At 43.4% G+C, this 16,610-nt stretch overlaps 1 protein-coding gene across 3 annotated transcripts in view; it reads right to left on the bottom strand.

Moving 5' to 3' along the window:
• The window catches only part of OGFOD3 (2-oxoglutarate and iron dependent oxygenase domain containing 3), a 44,691-nt gene extending 28,096 nt beyond the window's left edge, over nt 1-16,595 (bottom strand). Inside the window, exons 1-6 of one of the 3 annotated variants that reach the window (XM_055795681.1) lie at nt 16,459-16,595; nt 15,903-16,120; nt 8,408-8,479; nt 3,352-3,440; nt 1,010-1,074; nt 375-431 (exon numbers count right to left, since the gene is read on the bottom strand). In XM_055795681.1, the coding sequence (XP_055651656.1) occupies nt 375-431; nt 1,010-1,074; nt 3,352-3,440; nt 8,408-8,479; nt 15,903-16,120; nt 16,459-16,550 (593 nt within the window). In that variant the 5' untranslated portion in view covers nt 16,551-16,595. Of the gene's footprint in view, nt 1-374; nt 432-1,009; nt 1,075-3,351; nt 3,441-7,417; nt 7,461-8,403; nt 8,480-15,902; nt 16,121-16,458 lie in introns of all 3 variants that reach the window. The other 2 variants (XM_055795682.1, XM_055795683.1) reach the window with 2 other exon arrangements.
• Between the last annotated feature and the right edge of the window lie 15 nt (nt 16,596-16,610).

Below are 16,610 nucleotides of genomic sequence, written 5' to 3' on the forward strand. Positions count from 1 at the left end.
TTCCAGCAAACAACCACAGAACTCAGATGAGGCAGTTTTCCCTGCCTGCAGGGCTGGCAGCAGCCCCTTATGCAGAACGGGAGGTGTGTGGCGCTGCCATCACTCTGGTTATGTTTACAGTGTCAATACTGCCCTGACGTAGGTAACGCAGCTAAGTTCAAAGCAGCAGATATTATTTATCAAGTAGTCACCAAAAGGTCCTTTTACTTATTTTCCTCAAGGCATCTTACTTCTCACAGAAATTGCTATTTTGAGCCACAAATTCAATTGTATATCTGAATCCAAAGGACAATCCCCTCCCAACCTGAACTCTACAAAAAAAAAAAAAAAATTAAAGTTATGTGGTTGATTCAGCAGTCATTGAAAGTCTTTACCGATATAATGCAAAATCCTCTTCTGTGAAGATGTCTTGAACTTTGTCCCCAAAGTACCTGAAAAATTAAACAACAGTCTAAAAGAGAAGTCCCTGAATCAGACTGCCTGAGTAACACTAAGATGCATTCTCACTCCCACCTGTGCTTTGCCTACAATCAAAAAATGAAAACACAAACACACAGAAATCCCACAAATGCTTTTGAGCATGGTATTTCAAAAGCATTGCTAGAAGAGTCAGTGTTAAAAGATTAACAGATGAGATGGATCAACCGATAACAGAATTCCCCAGGCATTAAAAAAAGTCCCCTCCCATGTCATGAAATAAACACTTGGATTCAGGTTTTTAAGAGTTCAGACTACTTGATTTCTTCCACCACTGACAAACTAACTGTGAAAATATACTATTATTTACTGGTGCAATAAGAACTCTGAAAATAAAGGTAATGGTAGCTTTCAGAGCACCCAGTTCAACAAAAGATTGGTTTTCATGTCACAAAAGTTCTTCTACTGGTCATGGAAACTGTGGTGAATCTAACGACCTTCTACAGCCCACAGGGCTTGAGAAACTTGAAGAGGCAACGAGCACTGCAGGGTGGGGATAACAAGGAGGCAGCAAGCCACAGCCCCATTTTACCTGTACAGATTAACAAAATGCTTCCCCAGTGAAAGAGCTCCGGAGTGCAAGTCCAAAATTGATGCCTGGGAAAGGAAACAAAAAAAGTAGGAAAAATGAGCATGAAAAGGTTTTACCATTATTTAACTGTGACCTTTAATAACTGTCCCAAGTTGGCTCTCCCTTTCCCCAGCCTCCCAAGTAAAAATACTAGTTTCTAGCATTTAGGTTCACAATACTAATGCTTACTTTACAACGATAAACCTCCCCTAGTTTGCTGTATAGATACACGAAATACTAAGGTACTATGAAAAAAGCATAGGACTACTGTTCCTGAGGTTCAGATCCGACATACAGAATTGCCGTTCTTCCTCCATGGGCTGGGGGTAAGTCACTGTGTTCCTGGATCCCTCCCTGAAGTCATTTCCCTTCCACACAAAGATGACTAATTTTCCAGTATTTGTGAAGGGCTCAAATAGCAGCACTAATATTTATCTTGCTCAACATTTGTTATTAAAACTTCTCTTTCACCATGAGTTTCTGTGTACTTCTCATATTTAATACAGACATAAAAGTCTGTCTAAAAGAACAATTATCATTCTAAGGCTTACTAGAGCCAAACTTTCTTCTCAATTTCTAAACCACTGTAGAAGAAAACCAAAGAGTGAAAAGTTTTTACATATGAAAATTCAATCCATTTCTTCATCTGATTCAAGCCAAACACTTCTGCTGAGCTCCAGACCAAGCTAAAAAGATTAGTATTCACGTTTGCCAGGATAAAGAGCTACCTCTCAGGACTCTTAAATTATTTCTCTAAATTAAATAAAGTACACTTTTGTATGCCCCTTGCTGTCCACAAAATACATGATTGTTTTGCATCATTTAAACTGTTTTTAAAAATACGACTGCTTAATAGCAGTCTTATTTTTCTGTACTGGAAATATCAAGTAGCAACAGTTAATTAACCTGACCAGCACCGAATTAATGCCATCTCTGATATAAAAACACTCCTCTTGGAATTTGGCACTTCCTGATGCACCACATACCATTCACATTATTCTAACAAAATCCAAACCGTAATAATACCACTAGGTGAGCTGCCTGGAAAGAATGATAACTTCCACCTTACCAGCGACAAGAATTTCTGGCCATGGTTGGAACAGTACTGTTTGAAGCCACTTTGAATCTTCATCCAAAAGCAGACAGACTGGTGAGGAAGCATCAGCCCACAGGTATGTCAGAGCCGCAACGCCAGGCGGCAGCTCAGCTTTGGTTCACCTCTAGCCTCAAAGCACTCCTCTCCCTCCTCCTCTGGGGCACGTTGGAGGAAGATATCCATGACAGTCTCTCAGCAAAAGACAATTACTGCAGGCTCAATCGCTCTGAGCTGCAGAGCTGAAGCAGGGAAACCCCACTAAAATCTCCTTTTAAAAGGGATAGCAACAACTTTCTTTTAATAAACCTACCCAAATAGTTTTATTTGCCCCTGTAAAAATATGTAAGGTAACAAAGCTATTCAAGTGGACATGGCATGAGCATTTCAGATCTTCCCTTCCCACAGTTCTCCAAAAGCTTCAGAGGACTGTTACGGAAAGAAGTACTCTCACAGTCATGCAAGAGCAGTTCTTGTAATAAGCTTTTTACTCAAGCTTCAGAAGCAAAATATTTTCATTTATTCGTTTCTGGTTCTGTACAATAACCTATGCTACAGCTAGAAGGAGTAAAACTGCTCCTGTGTAGCTTCAAAAATATGCCTGAAATCATGCCAAAGTAGATTATAAGGAGAAGTAGCAGGACTCATCTGAAAAGATTAATTTATTTTAAAAACAAATTGCCTTTCAGTGTGCTTTCCGAACACACACATTTCTTCTCACTTTTCAAGCTCCAAATGATTAGAGTTGGGAAGATCCAAAATAACCAAATGAATCAATAAAAGACACCCCCAAGAACTGTAGGTATTTGTAGCTGAAAAAACAATAGCTACAAGAAAAGCCAGATGAAGACTGAAAAGGGAATCTGAAAAAGAATATTCTTCAGGGTTGTTTCAGACAGGGGAAATGAACTGAACGCCAGATGTAGACAGGGACTTGATTAAGCATGAGCATGGAGCTATTTATTTAACAGCTACCTTGGAAAGAAACTGAAATACATTTCTTTTGGCCTCTGCCATTTCAGAACATTAAATATTTTCAGCATCATTTCCTACACTGAGAAGAATACCCTGGTGGAAGCCTGTAACAACACCGTTACTTCAAGTTCAACTATATGATGAAGGGTCAGCCTGCAATTCAGGTCAGTGTTCCCAGGCTGAAAGCTCTACAAAATTTATCTAAAGATGGCAGGAACACTGCAAACACACGTACCCACATGCCTATTTCCGAGAAACTGTTCAACAGAGCTTCCCCAATACCCTGGTTTACAGAACTTCCATACAAAGGAAACTGAACCGCCTCTAAAAAAGAAAAAGCACAAGATACGTTCTTTTGGACCTTCAGTGTTGTCCGTCCCATACTCTCCACGCTCTCACTGCTAAAAGGATTCAAACAGAACATGCAAGTAACGACCACATCTCAGCATACGGCAAAAAAGATCAATCTCCCCACCTTGCAGAGCACGACAGGCCCTGCCTTTGATCCTCACGGAAAGGGACTGCCAACCACGGAACACATACGCACTTGCACAGCAGTTCCTCCACCCCTTAAAAGCTTTAAGCGATGCTTTTAAAGAAAAGAGCAGACACACTGCCCAAAAGAAAAAATTGCAAGAACTTGCTTCTACTTGTCTCCAGAGGAGCTGGTAGCGCTCAGACCCTTCCCCCTCCTGCTGTGGGAAGGCTCACACCCTCCGGCTGAGGAGAGGGATGAGCAACAGAGATTCTACATGGCCACCAACCCCTGGGCAGCATCAAAGCTGCTGTCCCTGCAGGCAGCCTCAGAGGCACCCAAACCACCACCACCCTTAAATATTCCCTGCTTGAACCTTGAGATTAGGCAAGCAAAGGTTATGTTCTTAGGGTAACGCCTCTCACAGGTTAGGCTGATTAATTATGAGACACAAGTGTAACCAATCTAACATATACATCATTCAGATTGCTGGAGGTACAGGTTATTACCGGGGAAATTAAATGCAATATTTGGCTACGGAGTCCAGTACAAGTCCACACTGGATACAGATTAGACACAGCCAGGTCCTCTCCAGCTTCACGGAGTCACGGCTCGATAATCGTACCAACACTCAGCCGTAGGGAAAGTGAAAGACACTGCCAAGTCTGTCCTTCGCTCCTCACAAGGATGTGTTTCCCAAGTGCTATCAGGAGGCTAATTAGGAAGCCAAAAAACTACACGGCTGTAGCAGAGGTATGAAATAGGACAGGCGTTACACAGAGACTTAAAACTTCTCCCTGGAAAACAGAGCCGCCAGCATTTTGAGGACTTCAGAGTTGGGTTGGGAGGGCTGAAAGCAGAGTAAGGAGGGGTACAGCCTGCAGAACCCCTGTTCCAGGCACGGCTCAGTGGGCCCACAGCAGAAACCCTTGTCGGGCATCACAGCTACGCAGGTTGTTTGCTTTTCCCAGTGATTAAGAAATTTAATTTTCCCCTCAAAAGGGAGGTCTAGGTGACTTCCAGTTTTTTTGCAATGCAGGAAACAGACCGCAGCTGACTGGCTGCACCCAGGGATTTCTTTTCTGGGGCTTCTAAATAAATGCCAATATAGCCGATAATAAATGAGTTGTTTCATTTACACTAGAGAGATGTTATGACAACAGCACCTACAAAGACGTGAAGGAATGAGTCATGACCAAAGAAGTAACGCAAAGAGGTAGTGAGTAAGAAAACATTAGCTAGGGAAGAAATTGTCATTATCTTTATAAAATGAAGAAAAAAACCTCAGCTGAGGCAAACAGGAAGAGAACTAATGCAGTTCATATTCTGTGAGTAAGGAACAGAGTATAAAACTATTTTACAGAGACGCACAAGGAAAAGCAGCGTACTGGTGAAGAGGCTCCTGTTTGGATTCTGTTGAAACTTTGACGAGACTATAAAATGGCCTCCTCTAGCCTCACTCCGTGTGTGTACGTAAATAAAAATAAATCTAGGGAAAATTACAAAGGAAGATAAGACAGAAAGCTCAGCACAACAGCTAGGGCATGGTTCCTGGGAGATTTCAATAATTCAGATGTTTGCCAGGACTTTCTCAACAGAGAAGGATGGAAACGGAAACAAGTTTTGTGCTATCCTTCGGTACTCCAAGGAAGCAGAAAAGGCAGCAAACAAAGGGAGGAGAGAATTGACAAGAGTCACAAACTACAAGTTTAGGTCTTTAATAAATTATATCCAGACACGTAAATACAAATCCACTTGTGTGGATTCAAAATATGAGAAATATGACAGAAAAAAGAAAAAAAAACATTAGACGTGTTGCTTAAAAAGGGGTTAACAGGAAATCTGAGAGGATGAAAACGCAGTCTGCATCCCAGTAGAAATCTGAAGAAGTTTTATTTGGAATAGTGGAGAGATCAAAGCAGCTAAAGAAAGAATTAACCAGAAACAAGGAGTTACTTAAGGATTTTTTTAAGGAAAAAATTAGTCTTAGAACAATAGACATAACCAGACAGAATTATCCAAACACTCTAAAGACGAAGCAATTTAAAGCAACAAGCCAGACCTAATCCAACAGGCTCGAAGCTTGAGAGGTTGACAGACAAAGTAGGTAAATGAAGTAAACCTTGAAACATTTTGTATGCTGTGTAGGTAAGAGATTTGAAAATATAAAAAGGCTCAAATGAAGAAAGACAGCTTCATCTATACATCATCAGCACATATCCATCAGTATTTAACGATATCAGGGAGCCAAGATAGCACTACTGGGAAAAGATTCACTCCATGACATGGGGAATACAAGCATGCACATTGAAAAAAACTAAAATGGAAAAACAGTGAAGAAGGTGGCATAAAAGAAGCTAGGTAAAGAGACTATTTAAAGGCTTCTACTAAACATGATCTCCCAGAAACACTGATGAGCTCTTGTTTTTAACATCTTTCAGTGTTTATCCACTATTTTGGATCAGGCCTCAACGCAACACTACACAACTTCTTGCACCTTTTTCCCTAAAGAGTAACAGCATGCAATAAGTTTCTCATATTTACAGATTGTGAGAAATCTGAGAAGGCTTAGACCAGAGCCCACACCTCTCAATGGAGATCTGATTTATTAACAGACTTATTTTATTGCAGCAATAGAATCTTCTCCCTGCCACCATTTCCCCTCCCCTTCCAAAAACCTCACAATGATGCTTCCAAAATTATGTATGATTTGTATTTGTCTGACACTCTGGCTTGTTGTCCAAGTACAGCAGCTCAGGAGCCCTGCCCAGCTCTGAGCACTGGGCAGCAAGTTTGCCTCCCACTATGTCTCTTCCAAACTTTCTCTGCCTCAGTTTCTCCAGTGCCCTGACCCCAGCTGGGCATTAGCTTTCTGTGATCCAAATCCATGAAGCTGTCCGTGTTAAACGCTGCCCTTGTAATCCCTCTTTGAAGAAGTCTAATGAAAAATCACATGTAGGTCCCAAAAGAACAGGATAGGAAACCCACTTAACTCCTGTCGTTGGTGCTGTCAAGCTGGAGGTCCCAAGGGGCCGAGTAATCTAAGCAAAGTGGCAAATCATGCAACCACAGAACTGAAAAAAAATCCAAAGGATCCTGACAGAACTGAACAGAGAACGTCAAATCTTTTAAACATATTGTTTCCAGTGGGCAGCACTGCTCACGTTTCTCAGGTTATATATTTTGCAGGTCTTTCTCAGCAATCACAAGGACAATAAAGTCTTCGTTTTTCATTGAAACCTTTCTCCTTTTCTGCCAATACACGTCCTAATTCAGCAAAGACCTACAGCGGTCGCGTTTACAAATACTCATGACAGTTTCTGTTCATACACAGAAATATCCTGACACAGACAGGGGGAAAGAAATTAAAATAAATGTGCTTGTTAAAGAGAAGTGGGTTTGTTTTGATTTTTCAAGAATATTATTCAAAGGTCTACTTAAGAAATTACATGGCACTTTTTGTCACTACACAAAACCAATCTTTACGTGATGCTGTGAACCACTGTAATTTAGTTTCAGAAGTCAAACTTGTGCAGTTCTGCTACACTAACTGTTTCCAAATGGAGACGGCAAAATCAGTTCAAGAGAGGCGCTAGAAATAACAGAACTGAATAAAAGGAAATGTCAACTGTATTGCAGAAGTCACAAATTACGCTGCTAGCAATTGTATTAATGGGAGATAAAAAAAAAACTTTCCAAACAATTTTTTTTCCTAGCCTGAATGGAAGGAAAAACTCTCCATCTCCTCTCCTCTAAGCTCCCAAAATGCATTTATAATCTTGCCTTGGCAGTAAGAGAATGTAAAAAGTAACAGGACACTGCTCACCCCTCCATCAGATCCTCCCAAGGACAGTCCCCTCTCTGCTATTCTGCAGGCAAAACAATAACCTCAGATGAGAACTGAAGTCCAATTACTTTGTCCTTTAATGTCATTATTTACAACGTGTAATTCTTCAGTATTATTTGATGCATCAGATACAACCCAATTGAGTTAATAGAAGATGCCAGCTATTTGGAACTGAATCTTGCAGCCTGTCATGAAACTAAAGTATCTATGTTGCAGAACTTCTGTGCTTGTAGCCCCCTTCCATAAATCCCCAAAACACTGTCTTTCAAATACATTCTGGCCAAGTAAGATTAAACATTAAAAAAGCCCAGATCTTGATGCTTAGGGGCAGTACAAATAACTCTGTACAATGCAGAAGCGCTGTACCAAAATCAGAAGCCCAACAGAATCTGGCATCACCAAGTGGCCAGCCTGACTAGTGAACTGAGCACTTAGAGGAGCTGTGTATCGCTTTGAGCATGACACTGATATTCCTGACTTACGTGATGATTAACTGCAAAACACACTCAAAGAGGCTGATAACTTATTTTAACTGCATAATTTGACAGTGTCCCCTACTATTTGATTAAATCTCACCACTCAGTGTTCATAGAGGTCTACAGGGTCAGCACTAGCTCATAACTACCCAGAAAGAGACTCCACTGAAAGGCGGCTTATGTTGTTTTGTTCTGGTTTTAAAGGCCAAATGGAACAGAAGGACAAGTGAAAAATCCTTTAAAACTTACTTAATTCATTTACCTTTTCCCTCTGCAATGCTCGTGCCCCACAGAGCTAGGCAGACTCTGTATGAAAGAGAACTGCCTCCACTACTGCGAAGATGGAAAACAGCTTTTAAAAAAGTTTAGTGTTTTAACCAGTTTAACCCATCCTCCTTCAGCTAAGGAGCTTTGTGCTACACCTTAAACACTGGCACACTGTCATTAAAGCAAGTGCTTGTAAAAGTTAAGCATTAAAAGAAAAATTACCTACGGATTCGTTCAGCTTCTTCCCTTGTGATTACTGCATCAGTCACACCTCTTCCACACTTTCTAGGAGTGCACCCTGGAACACAGATGAAGGAAAAAAAGATGATAAGAGATCATCTTTCAAACAAGGTTCAGAACAAGTCTCTATTTCTCCTACTCCCCTTTGAAGTTCACAGCATTCAGAAGGGATACTGGCAATCTCAGAACATTTTAGATCACTTAAAATTACAAGACAATTACATCTCCATTCTGATGCGTTTTGCACTGCCATCAGAGAGAAGACAAGCCAGCCAGTGTCACTGTTGCTTCTGGACAGATTCAAGTCCCCAGGACTCATCTAAACTACATCACTTTCCCTGCCATGGCTGGTTGGTGTAATTCAGGGGAATTACACCAGCTAAACTGACAAATTATGCCCTGCCACATCCACAATGCAATTCAACAGAACAGAGATGATTTAAAAGGAATAAATCTCAACACCCAGAGTAGCACAGCTGCTGGAGATGTGGCTGTCATGCATGACCTAGAGCTTCCAGTGCTTAGGTTAAGCAAAATGCCCAGCAATACTGTGCCTTTAAAAGCAAACTACTTTTCCTGCTGATATGAAAATCATTCTTAGAAATTAAAACTGACTTACTGATGTTCATTTGCACATCTACCACTTCAAACCAGAGAAGATGGCCTTTGTTTAGTAAGGCTGTACCAGACACATCTGTATCTCAGTGCACATGCAGCAAGAGAGAGATTCAGTGATTTCTGCCCTTCTTCCCAAATGCAGTAGTGAAAACAAAAGCTTCTGTTTATATGACAGTCTCTGAAAGGATGATGATCTTAGATGATTTCATCTTACACATCCTATTCTAGCCTTTGGGCAGGCAGGGCAAGAACTAGAAAATCTCAGTAGTGCCACATGGATCCTTCCATCTCAGGCTGACAGTTCCAAATCAGCCAAGATTTCTTGCAGCTAAACCCCCTTAACACCACGTGCCAATACACAAAGTGTTTTTATTACTGTGCAAGGAAGTCTTCAACTCAGACAGAGGTCCAGTACACACCACTCAGGTACAATACAAAACACAAGAAGAGTTCTGTCCCGAACCCAAATAGCCTCAACAGGATAAACAAACTTGATTGTCCTAGAGAGAGAAGAAAAAAAAAAAAAAAAAAAAAAAAAAAAAGAGATGCAGAAGACAAGACACACTTGGATGCAGACTGCAGTGGACATAACACCAGAGCACCACCATGCCAATAACAGAAAAGAGAGAATGCCACTCAGACAGGTGTGAAATCACTACCTGACAAAAGAAACTGAAAAAAATGGTTAGAACGCAGGGTTCCTGAATAGGTATAGGATCTTTATGTAGTAACAATATATGCTACTTCATGTATTAACACAAAGAACTGAATTTAACCTACGTTTCGGTATTCAACCTAATTAATGCGGTTTATTAACAGAGATTTCTGTAGTCAAGCACTAAGAACCACTGTATTTGTTCACTGGAAAAACAATGGTAATATAAAAGAGCAGTGAATTTGATCGTTCCAACTGCACTGCCAGGAGAACAAAAGCAGCATCTTTCAGATTTGCTCAGCCCTCTCCTCCTGCACACAGGCGAGTCAAGAGGAAACAAATAACATTCTGTATGGGGCATCTATACAAATGCACTTTGAAGAGCAGCTTTTTATATGAGACTTTGCACAAAAGCATCTTGAAGCACACAGTTTGGACATGTATGATTAAAAAGCCTCTTAAAATTCATTGCTAAGAAATTAACATTAAATTGTAAAAATGGTAAAAAGCCTGCTTTAAGAGTTCCAGGTAAAGAATATGTGAAAGTTCTTACAAAATTAGAAGGCTGGTCCACAACAGCCTTCAGGCAAGAAGAAATAAGATCAGTTCTGAGCCACCAGAGACATTGGGATGCCACACTTTGCACTTTACTGAGGAAGACCCATATATAGATGTAAAGCCACAGAAAACTTGGGATGAGTGTATTTTCTGACACCTGCCAATACACTTACTGTTGCCGAACTGAGCTTCTCTTCAAGGATTATTTGCTCATCAGAACACAAGGGGCAGGGGAACTCATGGAAAGAAATCAATCAATTCACTCATGCAAGTCAAAAGCAACTAATGGTAACAATGACCGCAAACTGACAGAAAGAGAAATCTTGCCACAGCACGGGTGCTTTGTAGGAATTTCCACTCAATCTTACCAGACATACCCTGGCTATGCCTCGGGTGCACAGCAGAGCCCTCCAGTTACACCCGTGTTTCAAGAAGAGAGAAGCAATAAAAAGATGTGTGGGGGAATAGGCTGAGTACTGACAGCAACACAGCAAATTCCACACAGTTCCCTTGCTCGGGAAAAGAGAAGTCCCTTAGTTGACATGTTTAAATTGAAGTCAAAAGGCACCCACACCAAGCGGACTGTTTAAACACAGATCAAGGTCAGGAAACCAACTGGATGACAACCCAGATAATTCATCGTGTTTTCCGACTACCCTGCAATAATTCACTGAAGTCAGCTCAAGATTCAGATTCCAGGAAGCACACCAAATTATTTGAAGATGACTTAAGAAACTAGCAGTCTAAAATAATGCCAGAGATTACACTCATAAGCATCCATTTATCAATGCCAGCACACAACCCAGCACTGTGACATGAACAAACCACAACCGCTGCTCCCTCAACTCACTTTTCGCCTCTCAACCCTGTGAGCTAAAGAAACAAGTAGAATCAAAACATACCATTCATCAGAAACCGTAGAGCCTTGATATTAAAAAAAGCGCCAAAAACATTAGAAATTCTGGCAGCAAGCCAAAGGTGCTTTGCATATTAAAGAACAACACTCTGCAATACAGTACCAGCCCCCAAAAGGTACAGAATTCAAACCCACTAGGGCTTTACAGGCAGAAAGTTGTTCAAAGTTACAAATTCAGGGGAGGAGGGAGAAAGAGGGAGCTTCTGTGCCATGTCTCAGGCACGTTGCAAATATCCCCTCTGCAACCAGAAAGGCTAGGCACAGTTTTTGTGGAAACTCTTGCATTTTTCAATCTCAATTCCAGGAACAAACAATCGGCAAGTCAAAACACTACAGATCTTGCAATAAAAATGCAAGCACTGGAAACGCTGTAGTCCTTTGGAGCATATGACCTAGCAGCTTTGAAAAGCAACAAGTAGCAGCCAGCAAACACTGCAAACTATTTGTCTGCCCTAACAAAAAAGCACACATTTTATGTTACTGTGCCTTAAAGGCTCCATCATACATTCAGCAGTGGCAGATTAAAATCAATTATTTGCTCTTGAATGCCAGGCTGAAGAGCATCTCAGAAGCCAGTTGACAGGGATGAGATATCTCTGACTCCAGGCTAGCAAATACTCACCCAAAGAGTGAGACAGATGGCTGAGGAAGTTACAGCTTCCAGCACCCAATTTTAAACTCAAATGCATGTAAAAAGAAACAGCCAAAGAGGAACCAGTCTGGGTTCCCAGGACTTAAAAAACCTTTCTGATTTCAGAAGACATTTGTGCTCTATTTCCAGCTGCAAACAACAGCACAGACCTTTTACAGTTTTGGAAAGGCTGGTGACGGAGAGTCCAGATTTGGCAAAACTACAGGGTTACCTAGGACAACTGTTACATGTCTAGGGCCTCTGACAAAGAGCTGGCTAAGGCAGTACTGGGAGCAGGAGGTGTTCTGAAGGCAACAGCAGAAGCTCTTCCAAACTGAGAAGAAAAACAAGAAAAAGGTAGCCCAGCATAAAGTCAGTCAGGTACCGTCAATAAGGCACAAACACTGGATGAACACTAAGGAAAAAAACAGAATAGTCTGTTTGAGAACAATTTTAGCATTATGAAATGTGTCATCTTTGTCTGAGAGACCATGGTACACGGAAGCACTGAAGTGTTAAAAGCATACTTGGAGAATCTGCACAAGAGAAATTCAGTTTAGTATTACAAAGTACCCAGTAGCTTCTACAAATTTGTGCAGAGCAGTCACAAAATCACTCACGTATCTAATAAGGCACTCTGCTTTGGATCTTTAGAGTTGTATTTTATTTTTTTTCCCCAAAGTAAGGGAGAAGCATACCCAAACATGCAAAACCACAAGTATTCCCTATGGTCCCTGCTCCTGTTCAGTACACAGAAAACAGACTGTTAACACAGGGGTCCAAATGTCTAAACTGCAGCTCTGTCTTCTACCTAAAGTGGTACTTGGCCAAGAACCATATGCTGTCAAGACGAGGACAATTCACGTGAGAAGAAAGCCCCATCACAGCGCTCCTTTAATGCAATCCATCTCAAAGCAGGACTAGAGGAAACAAAGATTTATTGGATGACGTCTCCATAACTGCACCAGCAGTCCAGGTGCTAGACCTTTTCCTCCGCTGCTCACAGACTTCTTTCCTCATCCACTGATCTAGTCTCTGGAAAAGCATCTCAAAGCTGTCTCCTGGGTAGTGATGGCGGATGCTTTGCACACTGTCACAGTAAGTCAACACACCTAAGAGACTAGCCAGGAGTTCCATCAGACGCACTAGAAGCCACAGTAGCTTTAAGTAGTTAACCATGTCTCAAGACAGCAGAAATAGCCAAGACCTGGCCACAGGGTTCAGAACACAGATGAGACCGTGCTCACAGAACACCCTATCTCCTGCAAATATAATAAGTTAGATGCTTGGCCTCTGGAAAAGAATAATAATTTTATTTCTGTATGAAGCATGTTTACTGGCAGGTAGTGCTACGGAAATAAACCCACTGCTTTGTCACACCAGCTACTGTATCACTTGAAGCAAACCAGAAGCTCAGTTGCACCAGTTCGGTTTGAAGCAGGGCCATGTGCATAAATAAAAAGCTCATCTCAGCTGCAGAAACTTTACGGCAGAGTATCAGGCACCAAGAGATGATAGGAATGTGCCTCCTTCTGACACAGAGCCAGCAGCTGTGGATGTCAAGCCAGAGAACGGAAAGCTATTGAGTGACAGAAAGCTATTTCCAAAGTGACTAAAGCTTCAGAGCTGAATCTAGTTTGGCAGAAAACCATAACCTGCATTTACTGCCTCACTGAGCTCTCAGCAGCAGGCGGTGGAGCAAGGAGCTCAGCTCTGCCGGGCCAGCAAGGCTCAGCAGCTCACCGCCACCCTCTCGTGGGCTCCGAACAGGAGACAAGAGTTAAGTGGCGGAGTTCATTACCACAGCACGGCTTCAATTAACCACAAAAGAAATGTTCGCACGTCCCCAACACCACTGATCTTTCTGAAAGCATAGTACAGGGGAACACGTGTAAGAACATCTGCTAAAACCCAAAATTAATCACATAAGAAGCAGCAGCAAGCAAACATCTAATTATAAAGCCGGAATACAACCACACAAGTGTGCTCCACCTTGTTCCTCCTGGGCTGATGCCAACCGCGTCAATCATTCCCATACAAAGCCAGGAGAGGTCACGCTTCACCCCGCAGTCAGCATTTGCACAGCTTGCTCCCCATGACACCACAAGAATAGAGAACCCATTCATTCCTTTTCCTGGGCAGAGATATCCTTGAAGTTCTTGCTTTCCTTATGATGAAAGGATAACTGATGCAGTTGCCAAGACCACAAGTCCTCAGCTCAGAAAATTCCTCTCGCAAACCAGGGAAGCGACAAATAAGGTTTTGTTGGTTTGGGGGGTTTCTTTTGATAAGCAAAAGCCATAGTAGCAGAACGCAGACAGTTTTAGCCTTAGTGCAGTCATAACTGCCAAATCTGTGGCAACACCGGCTGCAGTTTTCTCTGGCCTTGGCACTACGCTAATCAAGCCAAAAGCAATTTCTCCCTATAGTAACTATGAAAAGTTAAAACTGAACATGTGTTTTCACAAGCTCAGCCAGAAAAGGCCCCCTCCTGAGGAAGTGTTCTTGCTGGTAGCTTCCTGATAGTTTTCTTGGCCACAATAAAATTTGGGCTGAACCCTTCAAAAAAGATGCTACTGTAGCCTTTCCTCAGTGCTGCTATCTGACCACATAGAAACTTCTGCTTTGTTACAAGCCTTCTGACCAACAGCACTGGCCACCTGAAGAGGACAGGGGATACCGCCACATCTCTGGGGCACCACATCCAGGCTGCGGTTTGATGAACACTTTCTACAAGAATTGCCACTGGAAGAAAGTTAGAAATCGTAGAATCATAGAACAGCCCAGGCTGGAAGGGACCTCAAAAGATCACCTGGTCCAGTCTTTTGTGGTAAAGGGAGCCAAGATGAGAATATCTAGCACCGTGTCCAATCACATCATGAAAACCTCCAGTCATAGGGAGTCTGCTGCTGGAGGCTGTTCCAATGATTGAATGTTCCCTCTGTAAAAAAAAAAAATCTTTTTTATATCAAGACAAAACCTTGCCCGCTGCAACTTGTACCCATTGCCCCTTGTCTTCTCCACGTGGCTCCCTGTGGAAGGGGACCTTCCATTCTCTTTGCAGCTGCCCTTTAAATACCGGGATACTGTGACATGGTCCCCCCTGAGCCTTCTCTTCTCCGGGGAAAAGACACCCACCTCCTCTAGTCTTCCCTCATAGGGCAGGTTCTCCAGCCCGTTGATCGTCTGTTCTTCCTGAGGTCCAAGCAGCTTCTTCCTGTCTCCACACTGCCTCCAGCTTTGCATCAGCAAGTGTTTTGTCAGCCACATAATCAACCAGGTAAGACAACTGATTTGGTGAAAAGCTAACTCAAAAAGAGTATTTTTTTTTAGATGAAATAGCTCATCGGTCAACACACAGCTAGACATACAGGTAGGCTAACAAAAAGCAAGAGTAGAGCTACGTTCTGGCAGCAGTAACAGCTCAAAATATACCTCAAGATACACTTAGCAAAACTGAAAGAGATCAGCATAGTTCATCCATGAAAACTGTGTTAGACTCTCACTGCTCTTCATGAAGATGATAATCTTTCACTTCTCTCAAAGATCCAACATCAACACTCCAAAGAAATAAATACCAGGGGAAACACATACCAATTTGACTGAAAAGAGGCTCAGAAAGATGTAAGACAAAGTGCTTTGCAGGCAGCATCAAAAGCTGCCGACACACATACACCCCTCAAAAGAAGCGTAGCTGAAGCTGGCATTTGTGCCATTACCACATGCTAGCGGCACAGACAATATCCTAAGTCAGTCCCGTTCCATGCCCTGTATGGTATTCACTAGCAGAAAACTCACCCGCAAGCCTATCACTGGAATCGCAGAGTATGGAAAGACACTAGAAACAGATTCAGCAAAAGGTTTATTCCATGCAGCCTAAGCAAAGCAGTTTCAGAGGAGAACTATATAGGAATGACAGAAGAACCTCTGGAAGCCACAGCTTCTGGGCTGGCCCAAGACTAAACAATACACAGGATAACCAGGCATTTGCTGGAAACACAGGAGCGCTGCAGCACATGTGGTTTAACAAACTTAGACAGCAGTCAGCCTGTTACGGTCCTCGAGACCACCTCATCCCACTTCAGCCAATCCTACCCAACTACCTTCAAATCTTTTGTGGCTGTCGTAGTCCTCCGAGCAGGGGATCTCGATGAACTTGCCCTGCAGGTTCTCGCTGTGAGGAGCCAGCACCTCCGTGACCCCATCCTCGGCGCTCAGGCAGTTCCAGCTCAGCAGGCCACCGAGGGCAGCCGAGCAGAGGAGGCACGCTGCCTTCAGCCACCGCCACCGCGGCTCCGGCTGGCCCCGGCTCTTCTTAGCACTATGGAGGGAGCACAGGGACAGTCCCACGGAGCGAACCGCGCTCGCCAGCCGGCCAGGAGCCGAAACCGGGCAGGCCGGTGAAGGGGCAGTGCCCCGGCTGGCCCCTTGCTTTGAGCACACACAACACATTTACAGACACAGGCAGCGCTTTTCCCTCCCTCACGCCTGCAGGTTACAGGCCGCCCCCACCCCCGCCCAGCAGCTCCCACAGGGGCCGCAGCCCGCTCCCCTCGGCCGCCGGGCCTGAGCACCGCCATCCCCGGAGACAGGGCCGCCTCTACCGGCGGAAGGGGCCAGCCGCTACCCACGGCCGCTAGCCCCGGGCCCGGCCGGTACCTGCCGTGGCGGCGGCCCCCGCGGTCCTGCGCCGCCGCCGTCCCGCTGCCGCTCTCGGGGCCGCGCGGGGCTGACCGCCGCTGCGGAGCCATGGCGCCTGCCGCCGCTGAGCGATGCGCTCGGCGCGCCTCTCCCGCCTGCCAGGGGAAAGC

Source organism: Falco peregrinus, chromosome 2, assembly GCF_023634155.1.
Source record: "Falco peregrinus isolate bFalPer1 chromosome 2, bFalPer1.pri, whole genome shotgun sequence".
Lineage (NCBI taxonomy): Eukaryota > Metazoa > Chordata > Aves > Falconiformes > Falconidae > Falco > Falco peregrinus.